Here is an 18250-nt window from a genome sequence, read left to right as displayed (position 1 = left end):
TAAGTATTTTATTTTAAACTATTAGTAATTTTTCATGAATAAAAATTTAGTTTAAAAAACTAAATAACAAACATCAATATAAATAGACAAATGCCAGAGTGAAAAATTAAAACATAAAGAATTTGGAGAGTAAAAAATAAATAAAAAAGTTAAGATTCGTTAATAAACCCTTCCATTTTGCCGCCAGCAAAAACCCTCTTTCTCTGCGTTAACTCGAGCAAGCATGGCAGCAAACGACGCCGTTCTCCTCCGCTCTCTGGAGCTCCGCCTCCTCCGCTGCTCTATACCCTCCGACGCCGTGGAATTGCTGCAATCGCCAATCGAACCCTCGCCTGAATTTCCTCACCTACACTCTCTCCTAAACGACGTCGTGCTTCTAATAGAATCAGGCGAGTATCGTCAAGCCCTCGCCTCCTCATCCGCTTCTGAAGCCTTATTTTCCAGTCTCCATCTCGACTCGCTCGATTCCGCTCAACGCTTCTACTCCGAGCTGCTCCCCGAGTGCGTCAGCTCGTTTTTGAATGTCAGCGGCAGCGAGGATTCAGTGGAATTGGGTTATAAAGCGTTGATTGTGATGGCTATCGCGGTTGCTTCTTTGCTTGCCTTCAATCAGTGTAACCTTACAGGGTCAGTCACTCGTGATTTCTCGTGCAGTCGCAGCTTTGTTCGTTTAAATTGATTTTGTGGTCTTGATTCTATTGTCTTGCTGTTTTAATTTTGGAGTTTTATTGATATGCCTGCTTGTAGAGAAAGATTGAGGCTTGTTAAGCTTATAATAGTAGTCTGGTAGATGGTACAATACTTAGAAATTAACCATAATTCTGAATCTCATATATTTAGTTCTTGGTATTAAACGGTAGTTGGGAACTTAGAAGTGTAAAATGCCTGCTGTGGGATATAATGTGTAAATGGTCATTGAAAACAGAGATCTGTGTAATATTTGTGATTGATGTCAGATGAGGATCATAAGGTTAATTGATCCTGCTGATAAATACACGAGAACCTGTTTGCTTATTTGATGCATGCGATACTCTTTCTACTGTTGTCTGCTGAGCTTGATATAGCATGATTGAGATCCTCATATTTTGACTCATGAGCTATCAAAGCATAACAGGTGACAGACTTCAGAAGTCTGGAAAGTGAAAACCATGATAATGAATGGAGATGATTAGGGAGATTGAGACCCGTCAATCAATTTATGTTATAAACAAATTTATACTCCCTCTGCCCACAAAAAATAGTCCCATTTGTGGACGGCACTGGTTTTAATGAGAAATTGGTAAAATAAGAGAGATGAGAGAAAAAGTAGATAAAGTAGGAGAGGAAAAAGAGAAAAAGTAAGAAAGAGAAGAGAAAAAAGTGAATAAAGTAGGTGAGAAAGTTTCTATTTTTGAAATGAGACTATTTTTCGTGGACATCCCAAATTGGCAAAATGAGACTATTTTTCGTGGACATCCCAAAATGGCAAAATGAGACTATTTTTCGTAGGCAGAGGGAGTATAATTTTGTTCGGTAGACCCCCTGATGCATAAAAATAAATCTTGGAAGTCATAATTCTGTAATTTAGCTGGTGGGTGATTTAGACAGAAATATCGTAAACTTCAATCACGTGTCTTCTTGGCTAAAACCCAAATTTGATTTTGTACCAAAGCATTTATGCAACATTTGGACTCTGCTGCAGCCCATGAGAACCTTATAAGCATAGGGCGTGACAAATAGTACTTTATGGATATTGCGTGTGGGTTTGTTTCCTGTTCTTTTAACAAGAAAAAACCATATACAAATATAACAATTAGTTTGATTTTTTAATTTTAAGGCATAAGTTTTGAAATGATGACCAGAGTGGGTTTCATTTGCTTTTTGTGCGATTTTGTAACAGGCCATCGGTTAGTGTTCCTTTGATGCCACTTGCAAAATTGTCGATCACTGAGTATAAAAAAGTTGGTGATGAATGGATGGAGTGGGAAGCATGGGCACACAAGGAACTCATGTCTGTTGGTTCTGACCTTTGTGCCAAATTCTCTAACTTGCAGGTATATGTACTCAAATTGATTTACTCTTTTGAATTAAGTAATCACATCTGTATTGTTCACTGATCCTATATACTTTTCTTCAATGTTGAGGTGCATTGTGTTTTCTTTTTGAGTCTTGAGTAAATGTCATTCCTACTTGGGCAAATAGTTCCAACTTCCATTGTGAAGCGTATGGTGAATCTGCAATGGTCATGCTCATTTAATGAGTGAATTAGTCAATTTGCTTCTGTTAGAAAAATTTCCCCATATCCTGTATTATTTTCATTTTAGTCCATACAAGTAAGAGAATCAATAAGTTGTTACAAAAATGTATACTTTTTAAAGTTTAAATTGTCTTCAAGGTTCAAACAAATTTTCTACAAAATATGGCAGCCAAAAGTTGAACATAGTAGAACATGCTTATTACATACCTCCACTCTATATTCTCTAGTGGTTTATTTATTCACAATTATTTATGAGCATAATATGTCTAAAACTGAATATTATCTGCATCACTATACAATGTCGTGTAAAAGTTCTATCTCTCGCTTTTTTTTTGTCATCTTAGTTTTTTAATCTCTTTGTTAAATGTTTAGCTTTATATATTTTGCTTGCAGTACTTAATTTTCGGAAAGACTCTTCTGCTCAAGATGAAAGATGCCCTATTTGAAGAAAGTCTTTCTTCCATAGATGGAATAAGAAGCACATCCTGGTGGCTGGCCAGAGCTTTGTTCTTGCATCAAAAGTTGTTGGATGAACGTTCATCTTCTCTTTTTGATCTGTTACAAGTCTGTAAAAATGAAAGTTTCTCGTATTTGGGCACCTTAGAGAAGATTGAAGAGTATTGGTGTCCGAATGAAGACTGTTCTACTATCCTGTCTCTCCTCCAGCTAGAAGCAGGGATGGTGGAACTTTATTATGGGCGTGTAGATACTTCCAAGTGAGTCAGCATACTTGTTTTATATGTATTTTAATCAACATTTATTCATACTTGTTTGGTAAATGTTAGTATTATTGATAACAAAGTAACAATATTACAATGCAGTAGGCCAGGAGGTTATAAGTGAAGGATGTAGGCCAAAACATATTTGCATATCTTATTCTGGTTGTAAAACATGGTCATCTGTAGAAACTAGAAAGTGGATGATTTGAAATGCTGGCAGATTTTCAAAATGCATATAAACGAATTCCAAAGCATTGTTATATGTTCCAATAGATTGAAGCAACTTCATGGACTAGTATATTGGTTATTTGCTATTTGATAGTTGATACTCATAAGCATGAGCTTGTTGATGACATCAGCATCATATATTTGTACCCCTTACCGCTTGGGCTGTCGGCCTTTTCTTACTTGCAATAAGAAATCTATAATCTTTTTTAATGAGAAACCTCTAGTAATGTCTATGGCTAGTTTTATTTTTTCTCCATGTATTTTAGAGCTATATATTACTCCAGTTTTATAATCTCGGGTTGTCGGCCTTTCCTTATCTGCTTAGTGACATTTTTCCATGATTAAAAATGGTATTTCAGGCGGCACTTTGAATTGGCTGCAGAGGTGTCCAACTTTAACTTTTATCTGACTGGTGCTCTGGGATTTCGGACTGTGCATCAGGTTATCTTTCACACATCACATAAAGTTAGATGGAGATTCTTTTTTTTTTCTTATTCACTGATGGTTACTGGGTATACAGGTGGAGCCAAAAGCACAGCTTCTTCTTGTTACTGGAACGAATAATGGAAGTGCCAAGTCCAGCAGTAATACCAATTCCCCACCTGCACAATCTTCTGAAAATGAAGCTTCTGATATATTAATGACCCCCAGATTCGCAGTAGATGAGAAAAACTCTGAAAGTGTTGAGCAGGATGCTAAACAGCATTCTGTTGCAGCCACTTCATTGACTGCAACACAGCAGGCGTTAATTCTGGCACAATGTCTTTTGGTTGAAAAAAAAGCGCGCAATGATGAAATGCAAAGTATGCTGTTCTTTCTCTAAAGCTGTTTGAGATCTTTGTTTTTGATAACTCTATTCTGATTTTGTCTTCACAATTGTCATAACTGGTAACCTCCACTATCCTATGATGAACTAAATCAGATGATGGTGGAGAGGTCTGTGATTGCGCGTTTTCAACTAATGTCAATTGTCAAGATATGGGATCCTAATCTTGATCTTGTGTTTCAGAGTGGGAAATGGCTCCATATATAGAGGCTATTGATTCTCAGAGTCCATCTCCATTCATGGTAAGGAAATTTTTATTGATTCTTGAAATTCATCTCTATTCTTGGTTAGGATAAGTATCTTCTTCTGGATTTGGTCCCTACACAAAAATGCATGCTGTTAAACACATAGATGCACATTGTTACACTGAAAATGCTAGTACTATTTTTTAACAGAAATAATCATACGCAAATTTTAAAATTTTTTGGAATCATCTCTTTCTATTTTAATGGGATTACATCATGCAGTAAGAGTATATCCATAGTTTTATGCTTAATGTTAAAACAAAAAATTGCATGCTACTATTAAACAGAAGTATACATAATGTTGAAAACAAATATGCATAAAGTGAATTCACTGAGCATGTGCTTTTATTATGACAAAAAAACTTGATCTATGTAAAATGCAATTGGTTTGTCTAAATTTTCACCATCAATGGTTAAGATTGGGTGCAATAAAGTACTACCTAAGGCTTGGGTACTAACCCCCCGCCCCCTATATAAGTGTGTGTATGTGACTATTTTTGCTTTTTATTTTTTTTTTCGTGACTTTGAGGACCACATGTCTTTGTCATAACTGTCAACAATGAGATTTCTATATTGATTGGTTCTCGACTTGCTAATCACGATCCGACTATTTTTCATTTCCCAGCTTCGGTGTTTTTGCAACTTATTGCGTGTCCGATGGGAATCAAGTCGTAGTAGAACAAAACAGCGATCATTGATGATGATGGAACAACTGGTATAATCTCTCTCTCTCTTTCTTTTCTAGCCAATATCTCAAGTATCCTTCATGTTATCATCAATAACAAATAAATTTTGAGAACAATGTGTGTTTACCGAATTTTTATTTAATTTAATTTTTGGAGTTTTCTTGAACATTTGAAAGGATTTTTGCTATGCCTATCAGTCCTATTAATCATTTAGTGGAAAGTCAAACTTTCCTGCTTTAATTTTCTATTGGTTGGTGTCTGGTGGTATAGTTTTGTGCTGTACGATTTGGACTTCAAAGCAGAAAGCATGTGCCATGAATTTTAACTGAAAGATGAGATGTGTATTGAGTAGCCGGCCAATATAAACACAAACCTGAGTTTTTTTATTAGGAATGTAGCCATCAAGAAAATATTATGAGAACTAAACTATTAGTGAAGGGAATTCTCTATTGTTCAGTTTCTTGCACTATACTTCCACCCGTGTGTTTGAAGTAAAAAACTGCACTTTCAATTAAAAAAAGTCTCTCTTCTTTGAGCCAAATTTTGTTGAAACTGAAGTTTGTAAATAATAAATATGCTAAATTGCTAACATCATTTCATTATTCAAGTTTGATCTTGAACTCCAGGCTGGGTTATACGAGTAATGTCCTATTTAGGAAGATGGAGCCTGTCATTTATGGGCTTAGAAACTTATGAGGAACCTGACTAAAACAGTGTTTTCATTTTAATTCTTAATGGATGAAAATTTTAATGTAAGTTTATCAACATGAATTTATGTGTAAGGCTCTGCCCATTTTTTTTGCATAATAAGGGTTATTTGTTGCAAGATCATTGTTGTGGATACCCCCTGCTTGCGATCAGCGCATGCTTTTTACCTGTGGAAAATATTTCAGTCCTGGACTAAGATTGCCTAATATCATCAATTTACTATTGTCCTATGACAGGTGGAAGGTGTATACAATCATTCTCCTGGTCCTGGAGTTGCTGAAAGATTATATTACTGCTTTGGAATGAATATGCCTCCGATTCCTGCACTACGCAAGTATGCTGCTTTCTCACATTGTTATGGTCAATCCTTTCCTCTTTTAGCTAAATGGAAAGGATTATGTGAATTCTTCCTACCACATTGTAGTGTCCATTTTTAAATATTTATTGCTATATGACTGGTGTTAAATGCTCTTCTCAGGGAATATGGTGATCTTTTGGTAAGTTGTGGCTTGATTGGGGAAGCTCTTAAGATTTATGAGGATCTTGAGCTATGGGATAATCTGATATACTGTTACCAGCTAATGGATAAGAAAGCAGCAGCTGTTGAACTCATCAAGAAACGCCTATGTGAAAAGCCATCTGACCCAAGGTTATGGTGCTCTCTTGGTGATGTTACAAATGACGATGCTTCCTATGAGAAGGCTCTTGAAGTCTCGGGACGACGTTCTGCGCGAGCATATCGTTCTCTTGCTCGCTCTGCCTACAACCGAGGAGAGTATGAGAAGTCAAAAATCTTATGGGAGTCTGCTATGGGTTTGAATTCTTTGTATCCAGATGGCTGGTTTGCGCTTGGTGCTGCTGCCTTAAAGTCTAAGGATGTTGATAAAGCACTGGATGCTTTTACACGTGCAGTTCAACTTGATCCTGAAAACGGAGAGGCTTGGAATAATATTGCTTGTTTACATATGGTGAAGAAGAGAAGTAAGGAGGCTTTCATTGCATTTAAAGAAGCACTAAAGCTGAAGCGAGAGAGCTGGCAAATGTGGGAGAACTATAGCCAAGTTGCTGTTGATATTGGAAACTTAAGCCAGGCGATGGAAGCTGTACAAAAGGTGCTGGACTTGACTAATAAGAAACGATGCGACTCTGGGTTGTTAGAAAGAATCATGCTCGAAATTGAAGAACGCACATTGAATAGTCAGTCAGAGTCTAATGTGGCAAATAGTGATAGTAGTCATACTGACCCTGCCAATGTTAGCTCAAATGTTGCTAATGCCAATGGAGGAGCACATGGTTTGCAAATTGACTCTGCCAGAAGCAGGGAAGCTGAGCACCTAATTGAATTGATTGGCAAAATCTTAAGACAGATTGTTCAAAGTGGTGGAAATGCTGACATATGGGGATTATATGCTAGGTGGCACAAACTGAAAGGAGATCTCGCAATGTGCTCCGAGGCTCTACTTAAGCAAGTTAGATCATATCAAGGATCAGATTTGTGGAAGGACAAGGATCGATTTGTGAAATTTGCAAATGCTTCCTTGGAACTGTGCAAGGTGTATCAGGAACTTGCTTTGCGTGGCAACAGCCGTAGAGAACTGTTTGCTGCTGAGATGCATTTGAAGAGTACAATAAAACAAGCTATAGATCTTTCTAACACTAAAGAATATGGAGATCTTGTAGCTTGCCTTGAAGACGTACAACGGGTGCTGAAAGCTACATGATTGCCTGGTGCATGAAGCTTCTACTCGGCCTTTTCTGGTTGATTCTCTCTGACTATATATGGTCAAGTGTGATTGGAGGAGTAAGATGGTGTAGCTAAGTCCATTTAAGTTAAGGTTTTGCAATGCTCATGGAATCTTATGAGTAGGATGTCATGATTGAAAGGGGTGCTCATTGGGTCGAGCTTGGGATCAACCAGGTACACATAGAACTTGGCACTTAATCGGACGTGAAATTAATATGTTGTACTCGGATTGTTCAAATGCACCAATTATAGGAGGAGATTGTAGAATTATCTCTTGTAGATTCATAATTGAGATTTTAGACATGGTTATGGCATCTCATGATTCATGAATATCTTATGATTTTGATGTCTTCCTGATCAAGTTAGTTCACTAGAAAAAACAAAATTATATACATTGAAATATCCTGTACTGCTATGCCATTCTAATCTGTCACTCTGGTTAACGCAGTTTGAAGCCCTCTGGGCAAGAGACTTTCTTTCTGAAGCTGCTTCAGACACCCGTGTGCGAGCCTGTTAACAACGAATTCCCTCCAACATCTGGCATGTATACACGATACCCTGTCGTTATCATCAGAAAGAAGTCAACTTTGAGCTCCAAAATTGTTGTATACTATCCTATATTTTGTTGCCTTTCATGTCAATTGTGTCTGCACATCTTTCTTTTGTATCCTTTATATTTACATGTAGGGGCTTCTCTCTCATGTGTTTATACCTTGACCATGCTTATGAATTATGCGTATGACAATTCATAATTATTGCTTCAGGCTGGCTCGACCCTGGCTCATCTTTTATGAAAAGCCCTACCAAGCCTCGCACGATCTTTTCCGGTGTCTAAATGTGTGTACTTGCTAGGTTCGTTCACCAAAATATTACATGTTTATGTACAAAAAGGTTGGAGGAAGGAGAAAAATGCAGATGCTCCACTGATTGTTGAAGATCAGAGATTGACCAAAAATTTAAGATATATAGGAATCAAATACTCTAAACGATCTTCTAAAAATTGACACCAAATCTTTGGACAAAGGAATCTGTCCCTACACATTTGATTTTGTGGCATAGTTTCAACTTGAGCCAAACTTTTAAGGAATATGGAATCCTTCCTTTCATTTTAGATTTCATTGTCACTCCGTAAATATACACGCGATGGCATGTATTGACATGGAAAAAGATAATCGATGAGTCGAATCACATAAATAGATAAGTTGAATCACATAATTGGTATCTTCAAATGTGTGCAAGTTATTACCTTAGTAAAATGACTTTTGAAACGACACGGACCAGAAAAGATAGACAAAAATCATAAAATTAGTTATTATTGTTTCCTTTGCCCAAGATTTTTTTTTCCTTTTTCATTTTGGATCGTTCATAATTTGAACTTATAAACGACCCGGTTCGAGTATTAGGCCTAGAACTTATCTCGGGTAACAAATTCGAGTATCCATTTCAGATTCTAATAAAGGTTTCAATATATGACAAGCCTGCTTTAAATTAATCACGAGACAAATTAAAATTAAATAATTTAAATTATAAATGTAATGAAATAAAATAAAATAAATAAATTGGAATACGAAAATCATTCTCAGACGAAGAACGACTTGTGCAGCAGAAACCAGTGAGATGGAGCGGCGCTTCCGCTCTCTCCTTCTCCTCCTTCTCCCGCCGCTGCTCAATTTTCTCTCTCTGAATCCAGTCGCCGGAATCGGCGGCGGCGCTGCCGGTGTTATCAAAGTGAATTACAAATTCGCCGGCTCCGACGCCAGTCTCAGCGCCCTCAGAGCTCACGATGATATCCGCCATCTCTCCATTCTCGCCGGCGTAGACCTCCCCCTCGGAGGCACCGGTCGTCCTGACGCCGCCGGGTGCGCTGTTTACTCTACTTTACTCCTTTTGATTTTTTTGATTTCCTTGTTCGTTTTCGCTGTTGAATAGAGGATGCGGTGCTGTTATTTGAATTTGGTGATGATTGGTGGTTTTTTGCTTCCAGTTCTATACAGAGAATTGTTTGGAGATTTTGCATTTTAGTATTGCGCGGTTTGCTAAGTCTGATTTATAATTAGAATGGGGAATTCTGGTCATCTGTTGGTTTCTCATCGTGAATTGATGCTTATTTCCAAGCTACGCTGGGCGAAATTCTGGTTTTAATTTATTTTCTGAAGTTTTTAGTTTTCTATGGTTTACTTTTCCTCTTTAGAAATTGAGAAGTGTGTTCTTCACTTTTGTAGTGTCAAATATTTGTATAGCAATTTACTCAATTCAGTGTTGGATATTGTTATATACATGAGGTGAATTTGTGACTTTGCGATTGATGTGAGTTTTTGAAACTGTGTTTGGTTTCCTGGCTGAATCTGAGGAATAATTGGGTTGTAAAGGGGATCCTGGATGGAATGTCATACTGTTTTCTTAGTACGCATTATCATGCTTCCATGTTTAAGTTACTAATCATACCATAGAATGATGCATAACATTTGATGGATTCTACCAAGGTTTACTACACTGCTTAATAAGTTATTATGGTACGATAGGCTTCTGCTACCTTAAGATCAATTCTATGACTGATTTCTGTTTTTGCTTTATAAGTTATTCATATCTTATTCATAGTGCCCTAATTCCCTAAACATGATGGGTCGTTCAAGAGTTTTCTATATCATGGGACTGGTTATTGATTTTTGGTCCTAAAATACCCCTCAGTTGCTCATGTATCACTTTATCTGTTAATAATGTTTGGTCTTGTACAGGCATGCATGTTCAAGTAGTCAGCTTTGCAATAATAACGTGCTAACTAAATAATTAATGTTTGTTATTAACCAGGTTGCAAAAGCATTATCTAGTTCTGCAAGTTACTTGAATCGTTGTTATTTAATATTTATTCATGGAATATGACTTTTGAACTGCTACTTGAAACATCAAACAATGGATATGTGGTTATTTTTGAACTTTATCCTTCAGAAAGAGAAAAATGACAAGCAATTGGTTATAAATTTTAAGTTCAGCACATGAGTGTCAAATCTCACAGCACTCTCTTGCTTATGGCACAGGCTCTACTATGCTAAAATAGGCATTGGAACACCGTCGGAAGATTATTATGTGCAGGTTGACACTGGAACTGATATAACTTGGGTTAACTGCATTCAGTGCCATCAATGCCCCCGACGAGGCTACCATGGTGTATGATCCGATCCTCATCTGTTTCCTATGTACTTTTGGTTCATGATAAAAGTTCTAGTGGTCTTACTGCAGTAGAATTCCTTCTTCTCTGGTTATATTGTGATTGATTTTATGTTTTGGCAGATAGAACTTCCTCTTTACAGTCCAAAAGATTCTCTTACTGGAAAACTAGTGTCATGTGAGGAAAAATTTTGTAAAGAGATCGGTGGAGGCTTATCAGGCTGCAATGCTAATTCGTCATGCTTGTATACTGAGGTGTATGGAGATGGGAGCTATACCATAGGATACTTTGTTGAGGATGTTGTCCAGTATGATCGAATCTCTGGAGATTTGGAAACAAAATCAGCCAATGGAAGTGTTATTTTTGGGTATGTTATTGTTCTAATACTGTATGTTTCTGATTTTTGAAGTGACTATAGAAACTCAAGCATTTGGTGTGCATTGCAATAGCAAGATTTGTTTTGACGCTTAGCAATTATACTAGCTTTGGGATGTCGCCTATGTTGTTTAGTAGAGGTTTGTCACCATAACAGAAATTAGAGAGGTGATGCCACATAAAAGGTTAGGTGCTTTCGGAATACAGAAGGTTTAAAACTATTCTTTTACCTGGTAAACTTGCTGCTTGATGGTATAAGATTTTATAAATGCTTATTCCATCTATTATAGCTCTACTTTGAATGCTAATCCCTTCATCTCTTGATTCTCTCTGCGTATTTGTGGTTCTTGCTCGAACTGATATGCATATGATAGCTTCATCTGTCACAGTTATGTCTGAAAATAAGTCGAGGATTTTGTAATAATCCCATCTGATTTCATTACATGCAAATGCTATACAATAAACTGTTTCCTGTGTTAATTTTTGAAGTTTTCTTGTATTTAGGAATTATTGTGTTCTCACTTTATGCAATAATAAGTGAAACCTTTTTGGGCAGATGTGGTGCCCAACAATCTGGAGATCTGGGGTCATCGGACGAGGCACTTAATGGCATATTGGGTTTTGGAAAATCTAACTCGTCAATGCTTTCACAGCTGGCTTCGTCTGGAAGAGTGAAAAAGATGTTTGCTCATTGCTTAGATGGTGTAAATGGTGGAGGTATCTTTGCTATTGGGCATGTGGTTCAACCTCTAGTAAATACAACACCCTTGGTGCCAAACCAGTATGTCAGATCCCTTGGCATACATATTATTTTACAACTTCATGCATCCTCAACATAGTATTAAACTAGGTCTAGGGACAATATAGAGCAGCGCATTCTGCAAGATTACACACAATATAGGGAAGTGGTTCGTTCTGAAAGATTGTTTGTAATGATCTTGTTGCAATACTTTGAACTTTCCTTTTGAAACAACTCTAACAGCGATTCACTCTGCACTGGTCTGCACTTTTCAAGTTAAAAGATCTCGGCGTTGGTACTTGATTGTCTTCTGTTGTTTCCTGATTTACAAAAATCTGCTGTTATTGTTATCTTTATAATGTTAATGTCTGCCAATTGTGTAGTTCTTTACTCCATTATCTTAAAGCAATTATTTTATGAAATTGTAGGCCACATTACAATGTCAATATGACTGGAATCCAAGTCGGTCATGTTTTCCTGAATCTGACTACAGATATCTATATGGCAGACAAGAGGGGAGCAATAATTGACAGTGGTACCACGTTGGCATATCTGCCACAAATGATTTATGAACCACTAGTGAAAAAGGTATCTCACTTGCAACAGTTTGCATGATACGCATTTTGATTGCCAAATTGAATGGATATGAACTTACCTTTTATGTCTTATATAATTGCTAGATACTCTCCTGGCAGATGGATCTAAAACTGCAATTGCTTCACGACCTATATACTTGCTTTGATTTTTCTGGCAGGTAGTATCCATTGTTAACACTCTCTTGAATAAGCCAAATCTTGTTTGATGCTAGCAGTCATTATTTGGTAGTGAAGTCACCTGTCTTATACCTCTCAAATTCATAATTTCCTTTCTGATTTGATCTTACATTTCTACTTGTTCACAAGTCACTGGCATATTGTATGATCTTATCATATTCTTTACACTTGTAGTTAATACCTCCTTATAACTTAAATTCACTTGTTGTAGTGTCGATGATGGATTTCCAACAGTGACCCTCCATTTTCAAAATTCACTTTCTCTGATGGTTTATCCTCACGAGTATCTATTCCCATTTGTAAGTACATTATGTTATATGTTATATAAGAACAACATGCCTATTATCTTTTATTTACTTCAACAAAATATTTGTTAGTGTATCTGTAGCGATATTTTGTGTCATAAATTGTTTGATAGGCTGTGAAGCTCTATGGTTATTATTTCTTATTTTTGTTTTTTAAGGTTGCAGTTTATAACTGATATTTCACGTAAATGTTACTGCTGTCATTTTATATCATAGCAAACGAGAACTTGCAGAAATTTACTAGGGGTAGATTGCATCTTACGTTTGCATTAATTTCTTTACTGCATGTAAATATCTTTGCCCTTCATTTAAATTTACAGCCGAAAAAGTATATGAAAATTGTTTCTGGTAAATGTCGGATTAACAATTACTCTAGAGAGGTTGGTCCTAGAAGGCAAGCGAATTCTTAAATGCACCAGCGCTTGAATTTCCGTAGACAAACGTTTTAATGGATAGGGTAACTAGGTTATAGTTTCTTACTACTTTATAAGTGATTGGATTAGATATAGAGTAATTTCTTCAAACTTTTGTGTTTCCACTAAAATGATCTGTATACATTTACCACAGCAACAATATATCATCATTGCTCTGAAATTTGCAACTAGTTCTTGCCCACTGTAATATGTTTTTTGCCCTCCCCTTGTCTTGTTATTTCTGGGCAGGAAGACTTGATGTGCATTGGGTGGCAAAACAGTGGCTTGGAATCCCCGGATAAACAGAATATTACACTTTTAGGAGGTAAGACCTTGCAATCTCTTATCATCAATCTATTTAGATTAATAAAAGATTTATTTAATTCATCTCCCTTGAAGGAGCAGTTCAATCTTTCATCTATAGATAAATCTGTCTCCCCGTGTTGTCATTAGTAGGTTCATGTAGCTCATGAACATGTTGCTAACATTTTTTAAACAAGAGCTGCTCAATGTACCTTAGAATTTCTGAGCCACAATTTTTCTAACTCCAGATCCCATTCGATTTTCATTTGTTGTTACATCTGTTACTTTGACGCCATGATCTGAAACCTTTTGCATCCCGTGTGAAATATGAAGTTTACTGGATTGAATGCACCAATGCTCTTATTTTTCCAGTAGTTTCTATTCTTTTACCCTGATTGTCATTATTTTTAATTTCTGAGGTAGCAAGCAGCATGTTATAAGAAATTTAAGCTTATTTGCAAAATTATTCACATTTTTAAGTGTGTTAAGTACTATATTATTCTCTGGTAATGTTCTCAGTTTTGTATTTAGCTCGGTCTAATTTTGGCAGATCTGGTTCTTGCCAACAAGCTGGTCCTTTATGACCTCGAAAAGCAAGCAATTGGATGGACTGAATATAACTGTAAGTGTTATAAGCATTCGTTATTATCACTTTTAGCCTTCGGTTTGACCTCATTATCGGTATCAATGTTTGTCAGGCTCCTCGAGTATCCAAATAAAGGATGAAATCACTGGTTCAGTACATCTCGTGGGAGCTCACACTCTGTCCCATGGTTCGAGATTCAGCCTCCGTGTCGTATTCCTCTTACAGATGATGGCTGTGTTGCATGGTTTGATACAATGACTACTACTACCATTCTCACCAAAAACAACTCAGTATAGGAAACACTGAAAAATGACCATAAAATCTCAGAAGTTGGCTGTGACTTTTGTGTTTTGTAGCATTACATTAGATGGTGTAAATAGCTGTTTGTATAGATATAAGTACACAGATTGATTGTTTCCACAACTTGTGGTGGTTATAATATGTGCATCCTATAATATTGTGATGTAAAACTCCCAAGTGAAACCTTTCATATTAGATCCACTTTGGTTTCAATTGAAAATTTGTTGCTATTTGTACTAATTTTCATGGAATTGCCAAAACGTATAGTGATTTTAAGATGAAATATTTAGCTACAAGTCCATCTTTAGAGTGAAACCTTTTAGATTAGATTACTCTGTTATGCCCAAGTATTTGTAGTGATTTTCATGAAATTGCCTATTATTGGATGTATACCTGTTTGTATGAATATAGGAAACTACAATAGACTAGAGTGAGAATATTCAATTTAACTAAAATCATCAAGTGTATGTTATGATTGTCCACGTTCACAGAAATGATAATCTCTCTCCGTCCCTTAAAAATAGGTAAACTCGTCTGCTAAGTTACAAAACCACGAGTGGCGATAGAAGACCGCGTTTACTTCTCATGAAGAGCCTTCATCAGATACAGTCTGCTAAAGCTTTGTCCAGCCACTCTGCAAACCATGCATTAAGATGAAATATCAAGTACAAGAGCTATAAACAGCGAATAAGCAATCCATAAAGCAAACTGAAAACAAACTTGCAGAAGGTTTACACTATACCCATTGATTTGGTTGCAATAGTTTGCAATTTGATTTGTTACGAGGAAACTATCCAATCTTGATGGCTCGGGAATAGGCTTGAAGATAGGGTTTGTGGGATCCTCCTCAGGTAATGGCTCTTCCCCTGCATTCTTCCGCGCAACATTTTCAGCCCTACAAGGAAAAAAGTTAATGCATTTTTGACAGAACCCACAACACCTGTAATCTTAGTAGGGAAGAGCATGCTCAGATAATTAACTTGGGTGTACAGCATAACATTACCTTCTCTTCTGAAGCCAGGCCTGCTTCTGTGCTTCTTGACGAGACAGATTCCTGTAGTAGAATTGGAACTGGAGAAAGAAGGGTCATATCATGTCATTGGCCAAGCATACACACCCATTTGCAAAGATAGATACTGACCTTTTGTTGTTCCATTGACAAGTCATCCATGCATTCAATTAGAAACTCCACATTTCTCTCTAAAATGGGACTGGTTGAGAGATGCAGTCTATCATAATCACACTGACCAAATAGACTAAGAATTAATTATTGCACACTAAGGAAAAGTAAAAGGATCAACTACGTCGAAACTAGATTACCTGTGTGACTGGAGTATCTGCCTCGAGCTCAGTCATAAATGCGCTGATTAGAGCAGAGTTTGAAACCTTGATCTGGAAAATGAAAGGACCAGTTAATAGTTTAACATATTGCTTAGAGTGTCAGTTTGAAATCAAAAGTTGTTTACAACCAGCAATCAAAATGCAATTTTTTGTTCCATGAAAAGAATAGAAACACAAATCTACCCAACTTAACCTTCAACACAAGATACATATGTCAACCCCAACGACGAATCAATTCCAAGTTTTTGATTGGCTATCAACAAAATCATAGATAGAAGCTTCTAAATATTCATATTGCAAAATCATATTTTATGAAGGAGTCTGGAATATCAAAATTAGGTATTCATCACTTATGCCATGGATTAAGCTTTCTCTCTATTGGACCCTCAACTAGATCATCGAAAACTTATTCTATACTAAATTAAGATCCATTTAGATTCTTAATAAACTCTTGCTTCTTATCCCGAAATAGAACAAAAAAATGTTTTAGAAGAATAATTTGGCAATTTTAGTCAAACTCAGAAATAAAAAATAGATCACTTACAGGAATCTCTTCAAAAATATCCACAAAGGAAAGATTTTTCTCCCTCAACCTGTGAGGAAAGCAAATGTAAGATACAGACTGTGCATTACTGCATTTGAATTCATGAAAAGGATGAGTTTCACATTTTTTAAGGGCAATAGAAAATAAGCACATACTTCTCTCCTTTGAAGTTATTTGTGCGATAAAGCTCCATGAATGTATCAGAAAGCTTCAGTGCCTTCAACGCTAGGACACCTTGATTAGCTCTTGAAGGGTCATAAATGATGCATACACATCTTCTTATATTTTCCTGTCATCAATTTAGTAACATGTTAGACAAGCAAGACTAAACACTATTAGCGAATACGCCAAAAATGCATATCAAGCAGAAATATTAGGATGTGATCACATCAACTATAGCCAATGCGAGTGGCAGTCTGGAGACGAACAACCAAAGCACAACATGATCTAGCAATAGGTGAGAGACTACCTGGTAATTCATAAAAGTCTCTATCAATTCCACTGTCTGGAAAGAGCCAAACATAGTTGATTGATACCTGGAAGGATTATCACATGAGAATGTAAAGAAAATAACAGTATGTTAACATTGTATGATTACCAGTTTTCTTTCATTGAAAATGCCATGAGACTATATCCCACTGAATGCTTGTAGACATTGTTCACGGATAAAGCCTAGAAAATCCTAACAGCCAACTATTAATGCACATCAGACATTCTAATCCTGGAACTTAGTTTTCTGACTCGCTTGATAAGGCCACTAAAACCTAGACTAGACATCTTAGTAGACCCCGAAATATTGCAGCTTAGCTGATAGTGAGAGATTTCCAAATTCGGGATCAAATTGGACAGCCTTTCAGTTTTTGGGATTAACTTCGCAATTCTTTCAGAATATAGGGTCAGGGCACGTGAACTGCGACCTTTTCAGTTTAGAGGTTTTTTGCATTTTTCTCCTATCTTCTCTTCTTTTCTTATTCTTTTCCTTTTCTTCACAAAATACAAGAATTGGATGTTTTGGAGGACTTAAGCAAGGAGAATACTTACCAACCAACAGTATTGTTGTCTACATTAACCTCCCTTAGGCATCTCATCATCTCCAGCTGATAATTAGCACCTTCAGCTTCAACCTCCTCATCTTCCTCACGGATCTGCAACATTATACACAAATATGTAGTATGAAAACAATATAATTATCAAAATACGCAGTCGTCCAATAAATATGATAAGCTGAAGCAATTTACACACCGGAAACGGGAAGCAATTAGTGACTTCGAGAACACTACCAACGTCCAAACCAAGCAGCTGCCCAGTAACCAGAGCCGGCGAGAACTCCTTGCAGTGCTTAATTATCTTCAGAATAACCTGAACCATATTTTACAAGCATAACGTATTAGAAACGCAATTCGATAACTGTAGCAATCGTCGGGTAGCAATCAAGCTCAAATGCAATTGATAGGTCCAAAACATAAGACTATATCTTATAAATAACAAAAAAATCAAAATCAAACAATGTAAAATTTTTTACTTCACACCGATAACTGTTTCCTAACAATAAACATACCAGTCCTTCGATCTGGACGACTCTGAGCGGCGGCGTGGCCTCCTCCGTGACCGCCACTTGCAGGAAAGACCTCGTTGCAGCTGCATAGCAATAAATCCATCAAAATCCCAAACAAAAATTGATGAACAGAAAGAGAAGAAGAAGAAGAGCATACGCACTGTTAGCCATGATTCCAAGAGATGTGAGAGATGATTTGGAAAAATGAAATCAACACAAATCAACACAACCCTAATTTCAGAATCTCCGAGGTTTTTTGTGTAGCCTTTGGATAGTGGGCTTTTTTGTTATTGAATAGGCCCATATTATCGATAATGGATAGTGGGCTTCCTTTGTTTTTGAATAGGCCCATAGAATCAATAATGGTTCGTTATCTACCTTAGGTATTAATTGGAGCCGAACCGTCTTCTTATCAATTAGGTTGTGATTTTTCGGACATTTCAACGTATGCAAATTTG

The 18250-nt window shown here is 36.7% G+C and overlaps 3 protein-coding genes across 4 annotated transcripts; 2 read left to right on the top strand and 1 right to left on the bottom strand.

Moving 5' to 3' along the window:
- The first annotated feature begins 170 nt into the window (after positions 1-170).
- LOC125222535 (tetratricopeptide repeat protein 27 homolog) lies at positions 171-8155 on the top strand. The gene is made up of 10 exons (XM_048125203.1): positions 171-627; positions 1880-2033; positions 2630-2952; positions 3543-3624; positions 3704-3986; positions 4193-4251; positions 4880-4969; positions 5885-5982; positions 6127-7566; positions 7841-8155. Exons 1-9 carry the CDS (start codon positions 224-226, stop codon positions 7367-7369), a joined length of 2736 nt encoding a protein of 911 aa, XP_047981160.1. The 5' UTR covers positions 171-223; the 3' UTR covers positions 7370-7566; positions 7841-8155.
- An 810-nt stretch (positions 8156-8965) lies between these two features.
- Positions 8966-14572, top strand: LOC125222917 (aspartic proteinase 36-like). 2 transcript variants are annotated; one of them, XM_048125807.1, is made up of 10 exons: positions 8966-9251; positions 10428-10557; positions 10681-10925; positions 11490-11650; positions 12181-12260; positions 12353-12426; positions 12657-12744; positions 13413-13488; positions 14017-14088; positions 14165-14572. In XM_048125807.1, the coding sequence occupies exons 1-10, from the start codon at positions 9010-9012 to the stop codon at positions 14308-14310; spliced, it is 1314 nt and encodes a 437-aa protein (XP_047981764.1). In that variant the 5' UTR covers positions 8966-9009; the 3' UTR covers positions 14311-14572. The 2 variants fall into 2 exon arrangements, with proteins under 2 accessions (XP_047981764.1, XP_047981763.1); XM_048125806.1 differs by having other exon boundaries at positions 11490-11714; positions 12101-12260.
- A 206-nt stretch (positions 14573-14778) lies between these two features.
- Positions 14779-18024, bottom strand: LOC125222918 (eukaryotic translation initiation factor 3 subunit H). Its single transcript, XM_048125808.1, has 12 exons — positions 17954-18024; positions 17796-17875; positions 17480-17596; positions 17279-17382; positions 16707-16773; positions 16393-16526; positions 16238-16286; positions 15673-15744; positions 15494-15595; positions 15356-15423; positions 15095-15247; positions 14779-14986 (listed from the first exon to the last, which is right to left on the bottom strand). Exons 1-12 carry the CDS (start codon positions 17961-17963, stop codon positions 14929-14931), a joined length of 1014 nt encoding a protein of 337 aa, XP_047981765.1. The 5' UTR covers positions 17964-18024; the 3' UTR covers positions 14779-14928.
- Positions 18025-18250: the final 226 nt, after the last annotated feature.

This window comes from Salvia hispanica, chromosome 4 (assembly GCF_023119035.1).
Source record: "Salvia hispanica cultivar TCC Black 2014 chromosome 4, UniMelb_Shisp_WGS_1.0, whole genome shotgun sequence".
NCBI classification, from domain to species: domain Eukaryota; kingdom Viridiplantae; phylum Streptophyta; class Magnoliopsida; order Lamiales; family Lamiaceae; genus Salvia; species Salvia hispanica.
This window is presented reverse-complemented; position numbering and strand designations above follow the sequence as displayed.

Bases quoted from the DNA above. Each gene is read 5' to 3' on its own strand.
- LOC125222535 (XM_048125203.1), top strand. From the start codon at position 224: ATGGCAGCAAACGACGCCGTTCTCCTCCGCTCTCTGGAGCTCCGCCTC. The intron at 3,625-3,703 runs GTTATCTTTCAC...CTGGGTATACAG, and splicing joins GATTTCGGACTGTGCATCAG to GTGGAGCCAAAAGCACAGCT. The intron at 5,983-6,126 runs GTATGCTGCTTT...TGCTCTTCTCAG, and splicing joins CCGATTCCTGCACTACGCAA to GGAATATGGTGATCTTTTGG.
- LOC125222917 (XM_048125806.1), top strand. From the start codon at position 9,010: ATGGAGCGGCGCTTCCGCTCTCTCCTTCTCCTCCTTCTCCCGCCGCTG. The intron at 12,745-13,412 runs GTAAGTACATTA...ATTTCTGGGCAG, and splicing joins ACGAGTATCTATTCCCATTT to GAAGACTTGATGTGCATTGG. The intron at 13,489-14,016 runs GTAAGACCTTGC...TAATTTTGGCAG, and splicing joins GAATATTACACTTTTAGGAG to ATCTGGTTCTTGCCAACAAG.
- LOC125222918 (XM_048125808.1), bottom strand. The intron at 16,527-16,706 runs GTAGTCTCTCAC...AATTGATGACAG, and splicing joins AGACTTTTATGAATTACCAG to GAAAATATAAGAAGATGTGT. The intron at 16,287-16,392 runs GTATGTGCTTAT...CTTTCCTCACAG, and splicing joins AATAACTTCAAAGGAGAGAA to GTTGAGGGAGAAAAATCTTT.